An 8,499-nucleotide genomic window follows, 5' to 3' on the forward strand; every position below is an offset into this window, starting at 1 on the left:
TCAGCTAATGTGAATGTCAGCTGTGAATGTCATTTAATGTGAATAATGTCAGCTAATGTGAATAATGTCAGCTGTGAATGTCATTTAATGTGAATAATGTCAGCTAATGTGAATAATGTCAGCTGTGAATGTCATTTAATGTGAATAATGTCAGCCCATGTGAATAATGCAAGCTGTGAATGTCAGTTAATGTGAATATCAGTCCATGTGAATAATGTCAGCAAATGTGAATAATGTCAGCTGTGAATGTCATTTAATGTGAATAATGTCAGCCCATGTGAATAATGCAAGCTGTGAATGTCAGCTAATGTGAATGTCAGTCCATGTGAATAATGTCAGCAAATGTGAATAATGTCAGCTGTGAATGTCAGCTAATGTGAATAATGTCAACTAATGTGAATGTCAGTCCATGTGAATAATGCTAGCTGTGAATGTCAGTTAATGTGAATAATGTCAGCTGTGAATGTCAGCTAATTGAATGTCAGTCCATGTGAATGTCAGCTAATGTGAATAATGTCAGCTGTGAATGTCATTTAATGTGAATACTTTCAGCTAATGTGAATGTCAGTTATTGTGAATAAAGTCAGATAATGTAAATAATGTCAGTTAATGTGAATAAAGTCAGATAATGTAATGTCAGTTAATGTGAATAGTCAGATAATGTAAATAATGTCAGTTATTGTGAATAAAGTCAGATAATGTAAATAATGTCAGTTAATGTGAATAATGTTAGTTCAAGTGAATCATGTCAATTAATGTGAATAATGTTGTTTCATTTGAACACTGTTAGTTAATGTTAATGTCTGTTAATGTGAATAATGACACTGGTTTATGTGAATAATGTCATTCCATGTAATGTCAGTTCATGCAAATGTCAAAGTGATTAATGTCAGTCAAACATGATTTAAATCAGTCCAATGTGAACAAAGTCAATTTAATGTGAACGTTAGTTCGATGTGAATAAGGGCTTCATCTAATTTATTATATTACATATGGATTATTATAAGCTTTTTGAATAATCTAAGAATTTTACTGGATGAAGACAATATATAATCAGAAATCAGCACTCAGCTTTTTTTAAGCAAAGCTCCTACTTTTTCCTTGAATCAAGCAGATGACTGCTACAGCCAGACTCCAGTAAGCTGCATGTAAAAAACTTCTGATAAATACAGTCTGTTATATATCTTCTAGATGTACATTAGCAATGTTAACTGTTCATTGTTGAACCAGAAGAATACTAAGTGAAGGCGTTTGATTTTTGTACTCAAGAAGAGGAAGATGAGAAGGAAAAAATAGTATAAGTCAAAAACTACAGTCCTCGAGTTTATTGTGTGGCCCCTAATTTCCTGAGTGATTTCTGCCGGCAGAGATCACCACAACAATTCATGGAGGGAGAGTCTGACGTCCTGCTGTGGACAGAAATGTTCACAAATGTGTTGATGAGTGTATCTGTTGGAATTTATTTGACTGGATTTACTTCTCCATCTGACCAGCCCTCACTTCCTCCCAAAAGATAAAAAATATAAAACATTTAAACAAGAGGTCTGGAAAAAAAAGAAAAAAAAACTAAGTGCCATCCTATTTTGTGGTTGAGATGGAGATATATCTGCACAATGAGAACTGATGAGTAACATAGAATTCCATTTGCTGACAATGAATATGGTTTAAAACAGCTTCCATACTTCAGTAAATATATGGATCTGTAAGTTTTTGTTTTTTGTTTGTTTGTTTTTTTTCTTGTCTGGCTGCATCTCTTCTGCGTCTCTCTGAGAGTCTGCACAGATAGAGAGGAGCGCCTCCATCCTTCCGTTCATCCCCGTGTCTGGACCTGCTGCGTCGGGTACTTGTTCCTGTTTCCTGCTTCCTGTTTGTCAGTAGGCAGGGACGTAAGCGTGAACAGTAGGCAGGGCAGGCAGGGACAGACATTTGGCTATGTACACATTCATGGTCGGTCCATGGCTTTCAACAAACGGCCGCGCTATTTCCGCAGGTCTAATACACACACCTGGAAGAGAGGAGACATCAGAGAACCGCACACACAGAAGCTAAGTGAACATCTGTGTAGTCTCCTGGACACACTTACAGATCCGTCTGATGCACTGGCTCCCACTTTGTCTCCTGCTGCGTTCCAGCACACTTCGAAGATCCCCCCAGTCCCTCTGTAACTGTGAACTAAAGCCCCCGTCTACACAAACCAGAGACGTTAATCAGGTGCGGACTGTTCCGAGAATTTGCCACCAACGTGCAGCGGTTTCTCCTCCTACCTGCGTATTCCAGATGTGCACACATTTATCAAAGGAGCCGCTGGCCAGGTGGCGCCCGTCGGGACTGAAAGCCACACTGTACACGGGCTCCTGGTGTTTGGTCAGGGTGTGGATGCAAATGCCCCGGTCCACATCCCAAAGACGAACCGTGGAGTCGAACGACGCGCTGCAGAAGCAGCACAAACACTGTTACAACTGTCGAACACACTGAGGCTCCCACAGCGCAGGAGGAGGTTTAACTGTTTGTGTTCACTCTGAAACCTGCATACAGGAAGTGTCAGCTTTAATGTTATTAAAATCTGATTTTAAACGGCATGCACATTTTTCATTTTTAAAGTTTGGCAGCATAAAATAGTGACACAAAGGTTCAGGCGCACCATTAGCAGTTTATAACTAATAGATAATGTTGCACTTCTACCCATGAAAGAAGCATTTCTCAGCTTTTTCTCCTTTAATAAAAACCATATTTCACACGTTGTGCACAGAACGCCGTCTTTTTCCTAGTTTTCTTAATTAATTTATGGACAGTGTAAGCACTGCACTGCTGCTACATGGTAAACACACACACACACCTAGCAAGCATGAGATTAGCACTGGGATTGCTGGTTCCTGGGCCAGTGGGACTCCATTTGATGGTGTAGATTTCTTTGCTGTGCGCCTGTAGGTCATGAACGCATGTGTCCTGCTTCATACTCCAGATCTGAAGGCACACAAAGCCAACAACAAAGTTAAACACAGGTGCACACGAGCAACCAGAGGAGTTACACACATTAGACATGAATGCATCCTTGTTTTTTTTTTTGTTTTTTTACAAATGGTCTGCCCTCTGGGGCAATGAGTTTGGAGGTGGGTGAAGGTTGTGCGATGCTGCACGGTCAAAAAAATGTCAATATGTTGTGCACATGTACAAAATAACTGCACACTAAAATGACGACATGCAGTCTGGTCAAACACTGAATCATGCTTCCTTTTAATACAAAGAAAAATGTGTTCACTGTGTGAACTAGTGTACAGCATGCCAAGATACACTCTTCTTTTGGCTGTTTAAGAAACCATTTTAGTTTAGTAAATCCAACAAAAGATTTTTAAAAATGTGTGTAATTTTGCAAATATTAGTCAGTGGCTACAATTATGCAGAGGTCAGAAACAAAAGCTATTGCACAAATGGTTCAAACATGTCTAAAACTCAAGCAACAGGATTGAGCTCATTCGGGACTCGTGCCAGGAAAAACTGATAACCACCACAAACATCTCCACATCCTGGAGACTCCTTTATGAATGCTGTCTGTCAGTCTAGTCGCAGCCCAGTGAGATTCCACTGTAGCCGAACAATGTTAGATAAGATATGAATTATTGACAACTGTATGACAGAACACAAAACTCCAGCTCAGTGCTGAAGCAGGAGTGTCTAAAATGGTAAGAGGTTCTTAAAGAGACAGAGGCCAATTTTAAGAGGCTTAGATAGACTATGATGCAGTCAAATTTATTTTTGACATAATTTTCATAACAACTGAAGGTTTTGTGGTATAGAATTAATATATGTGCCTGGAAAATACATTATACCCTCCTTTTTAAAAAAGCCTGAAAAGCTGTTACTTAAAGTGACTGAAATAAAACAAGAACCGAACACTCCTTGGAAGCAAAAAAAGAAACAAAAGCTGACCTAAGACTTTACAGCATTAATCTGAAACTTATAATCATTTGCTTGATTTTGGTGGTTTGTACATGAATGTCTCAGTTAAATGTCTCCAATCAATGAACAATGTGTATCTTTCTGCTTTGAGATTTGTGGTTGGCTGCAGATGCCTCGCGCATCACTGTGAGTTGTATATGAAAGCTGGTTGGTCTCCTCTGAAGGCATGAAGATACACTCACTGGTCTTTGATTTATAAGGCTTTAAATGGCCATGCTCCATCTTACATACTGGCAGGTTCACTCCACATGATTTCATTAAACAGTGTCAGTGTTTTCATTAAACAATGTTATTTTTTTCTTACAGTTCCTACCTTTTATGTTTGTCTAAATTGTTAAAAATGTTTGTCATTTTCTTATGATTGTGACTTGTTTGTGTCCAGGTCCCACTTGAAATCGAGATTTATTCAATTCAAATTCTGAAATACTTTATTGATCCCAGAGGGAAATTAGGTGTTGTTGTAACTCATTTAACTAAAAACTTATTGTAGATGCTGATGGCTGTGGGCAGGAAAGGTCTTCTGTAGCGGTCTGTATTACAGCGAAGTTGAAGAAGCCTCCGACTGAAGACACTTTGTCTTTCTATGACAGTGTGATGAAGAGGATGGTCAGGGTTGTCCACAATGTTCTTGATTTTATGTAAAATCCTTCTTTGCACCATCATCTCCAGAGATTCCACAGTCGTCCCCAGAACAGAACCAGCCTTCTTTATCAGGTTGTTTAGTCTTTTTAGGTCCTTGGCTCTGATGCTGCTGCCCCAACAGATGATGGAAGAAGAGATGACGCTCTCAACAACAGACTTGTAGAAGATCTGCAGCATCTTGCTGCAGACATTGAAGGATCTCAGCTTCCTTAAGAAGTACAGTCTGCTCTGTCCTTTCTTGTAGACTGCTTCACTGTTGAGTCTCCAGTCCAGTCTGTTGTCCAGATGAACACCGAGGTATTTATATTCCTCAACCACCTCCAGTTCTTCTCCCATGATGGAAACAGGGTTTGATCTAGCACTATTTCTCCTGAAATCTACAATCATCTCCTTTGTTTTGTTCACATTCAAGATGAGATTATGATCCCAATGAGGGTTTAAATCTGCTTAAATAAAAGAAATGAAATGGCTCACCTTTAAAGTCATGTCATCTGAGCAGGAAGCTAAAAGGTTCCCTGTGGGATCCCACTTGATTGCATTGACTTCATTCTGCAGACAGAGAGGAGAGGATGTGGACACTAACAGCTTCAGACCAGACCCAGTTCAGGCTCAGTAAAGTTAAAATGCTTTAAATCAAACTGTGATCAATAAGGAGCAAGTGTCACTTTTCATCACTTACTGTGTGTCCCTGGAATGTTTTAATGGGCCTGTCCTGTCCCAGTTTACAGACGTGAATGCACATGTCTGTACTACAGGAGGCGAACGTATTGTTGCTCTGCCAATCCACATCGAGTGCTGGAGCTGTGGGAGACCAGCAGACAGACGTCAGACAGCTCCAAATATTAGACCCAACAGGCAGAGGTGGTACTGTACCTGAATGGAAGGGAAACTGCTGTTTGGCTTCTCCTGTATGAGCGTCCCAAATGATTGTTGTCTGTCAGAACATATACAGAGTTGGAGCACTGAACGACTGATAAAAGTGAAAATGTGATGTTTCTGAAGTAAAGGAGCTGCTTTACCTTGTCTACTCCTGCACTCAAGATAAAATTGCCTTTTTTATTCCATTTTAGAGCAAAAATAGGACCTTTGTGTTGACCCAGAGTACTGGCTAGATTCCCTGTGGAGCAATTTAAGAAAAACACACACAATAAATCAACATTTTGAAAGATTTTCTGAATCTATATAACCCTTAAACACAAACACAATGGGCCTCATACGAGAGCCGATCGTACGCACAGATTTGTTCTTAAGTTGTGCGTACGAGTGATTTAGGAGAATTTGTGGCATTCACCAATGTTTTCGTATTCTAAGATTTTTTTCAGATACGAACAAAATTCACGAGTGGTCCAGACCTGTCGTAGATTTTATGAGCAGTCAGTCTGCTGTTATCCAGATGGATTTTCTTCATTAATAACTTTCTATTTCACTAGTTAGAAGATATTTCGAGTTGAAAATAAATCATACTCTATAATTATGTTGACAAGAGGCTATTCTGTTTGAATTAGAATTATAATTTTAAATGTAATAATTTAGACTAATGACATAAATTGGTTAAATTAAAAGAAAGTGGCTATTAATCTTGTTGTATAGCACTACATTATTAATATGAAGTTAACTGAAGTTTTGAGACATTTTAAAGTGCTTTTTGTCAGAAACGCATCCTTGTGCCGGGGGGACGCGACTGTTCCTCTGAATAAGTGAAACCTATGTAACACAGTTTACACTGAAATTAAAAATATTTCACCAAAGAAAAACTGGAACAGGACTACAGAGAGAGATAAATATGATTTAGATTTTTATTTCTGTGACTGTACGACCCACAGGAGACACAACATTAAAAGCAGTCGTCATTTCATTCCTCGGCTTTAAAGCAGATCCTTTAAATCTACAGCTGACCCTGCTAAAAATGACTTTTTTTATTTTGTGGATCTCCGAGAGAAGAACTTCAATCTCCGAACTAGTTCTTCTTTTTTACTTTGCAATTTCACTTATGAATGAACACTTCCTGTATACACATACAGGAAACATATATCCTTATATGGTGTTTTTGGGGTGGTAATTATGTAAATCTTCTCTCCTCGTGCACGAGCAGCTGGATACGCATTCATCAGTTTACGCTCCTCATTTACACACTTTTCCTGAAGATAGAAGTGTTTGTTGAATCTGACGTGACATGTTCGTACGAAGCCTTTGTACGAACAAAAGAGAAATTTAGTATAAGAATACGAACATGTTCTTGCATGAGGCCCAATGGCTGTGTATCAATTCAGGGGCTGCATCCTCCTGAGTCGTGCTGTCCCAATTCGTGGGCTCCTTCTCGTGCGGCCGACAAATGTGGTCCACAAAACCCCAAAAATGAAGGCTGCATCTGAGCATCCCTCTCAGTTGATGATATCCCAGGCTTCATTGCACAAACTAAGCAGGAAAACGAAGACAGCATTTTTTTTCTTACCAAGTCGGTTTAGTGTGGAAACCGTTCACGGACCTAACAATTTGTTTTTAAATGTAAGTTTAGCAACTTAGCTGATGAACTTTATGCTGTAGTGAGATGATGAATAAAATGCAACTACTACGTTTAGACCATTTTATGTAGCCTACACGGACTACGAAGACTGTGGCCTACATGGACCACGGTCTGGGTAGTCTGCAGCCCCTGAACTGAGACACAGCTATAGACGTAAACACTCAAGGTTAATGCAGTTGTGTAGAGTTGCCACTAGATGGCTGCATCATAAATAGACAAACAGTCATTCAGGACCTAATTTGAGCTGTTATCAAAAATTCCAGCAACAAGGAATACCTCAATCAAAAGTATACTTCCAACTTTGTAGGATTGTTTTGGTTGGTTTGTTTTACTTCTTAGCTGTTCAATAATTTTTACTTAAAAAAAACGACTAACTTAATGTTCCCACTGAGTAAAAAAAAAAGCATCTCACCATCTTTTGTCCATATTCTGGCAAAGCCGTCGTACGAGCCTGTAGCTAACAGTGTGCCCTCACTCTGTAGGACAGAAACAGAGAAAAACATGTTTAATTTAACACCATTTGATGAGCTCGTCAACAAACATCACTGAGTTTGCTCCATCAGGTCATCTCACTTTCCTTTTAGATTATGGACCCATAACATTGGAGGTCACCATGGTCACTGAACATTACCAATCGTCCACAGATACAGGTGAACATGAAAAACCCAGGAGAGGGAACGGTCTTAAAAAAGCACTGAGGGGAATTCAAATCAGAAATACTTCATTAATCCCAAATGGAAATTACGTAATCTGACACGTTTTATGGAATCTAGCAAACCTGAATACTGGTTTCTTGTTGCTACATTTGGCTACAAACAGCACTACTAATCCATTTAACCAGTAAAACTGGTGTCGTGTACTCGCATATTAGGTTGTGCGTGCACTGCAGAGTGCTGCAGACACAGAGGAGGATAAAATGTACTGGAAGCAGCCTGGAGGAAAACTTTTGAGGCTTTTCTGGTATTTTTAATTTCTCTTTGATCTCTGATACAAAGGCACTGATGGTGTCTTTAATGTGCATGGGTGGTGCTTTTGTCTGATGGTGCACTAGTAAAGTAAAATCAGGGTTTCATTGAAATAAAACAATAACATCAATGCGATTTGAATGTGAGACAAATAAAAACATTGTCTAAGCTGATTTTCTGTCAGAAACTCAGAGCATGTTTCATTTCTGACATAAAGCTAAATAACGAGGGCGCAGCTTAACTGCAAAATTGGCCATAATAAACTATTGTACAGTTAAACAGAAAAACATGGAGAAGCAAACAGACAGTCTTCACATTATTCACAGCTCCAGCATAGCTTTGTCTCCTAAGTCTCAACTGGACTGCTTTTCTTTTAGTCTAACTTACTAGTAGATGTTATGAGTCCGTAAG

General features: G+C 39.1%; 1 protein-coding gene across 1 annotated transcript; it reads right to left on the reverse strand.

Annotated features, from left to right (window-relative positions):
- Positions 1–1,436: 1,436 nt before the first annotated feature.
- Positions 1,437–7,677, reverse strand: LOC106533108 (F-box-like/WD repeat-containing protein TBL1XR1). The gene is made up of 9 exons (XM_014029340.1): positions 7,536–7,677; positions 5,619–5,716; positions 5,473–5,533; positions 5,279–5,400; positions 5,074–5,148; positions 2,837–2,964; positions 2,265–2,430; positions 2,084–2,185; positions 1,437–2,005 (listed from the first exon to the last, which is right to left on the reverse strand). The coding sequence occupies exons 1-9, from the start codon at positions 7,624–7,626 to the stop codon at positions 1,979–1,981; spliced, it is 870 nt and encodes a 289-aa protein (XP_013884794.1). The 5' UTR covers positions 7,627–7,677; the 3' UTR covers positions 1,437–1,978.
- Positions 7,678–8,499: the final 822 nt, after the last annotated feature.

Source organism: Austrofundulus limnaeus, unplaced genomic scaffold (genome assembly GCF_001266775.1).
Source record: "Austrofundulus limnaeus strain Quisiro unplaced genomic scaffold, Austrofundulus_limnaeus-1.0 Scaffold884, whole genome shotgun sequence".
In the NCBI taxonomy this organism is placed as follows: domain Eukaryota; kingdom Metazoa; phylum Chordata; class Actinopteri; order Cyprinodontiformes; family Rivulidae; genus Austrofundulus; species Austrofundulus limnaeus.

What these genes read in the sequence shown, in the direction of transcription:
- LOC106533108 (XM_014029340.1), bottom strand. Translation starts at nt 7,626, where the DNA reads ATGTTTTTCTCTGTTTCTGTCCTACAGAGTGAGGGCACACTGTTAGCT. An exon ending in CAGATGACATGACTTTAAAG is followed by an intron (nt 2,965 to 5,073) that starts GTGAGCCATTTC and finishes GTGTGCCTTCAG; the next exon opens with ATCTGGAGTATGAAGCAGGA. An exon ending in GCTAATCTCATGCTTGCTAG is followed by an intron (nt 2,431 to 2,836) that starts GTGTGTGTGTGT and finishes CTGCTTCTGCAG; the next exon opens with CGCGTCGTTCGACTCCACGG.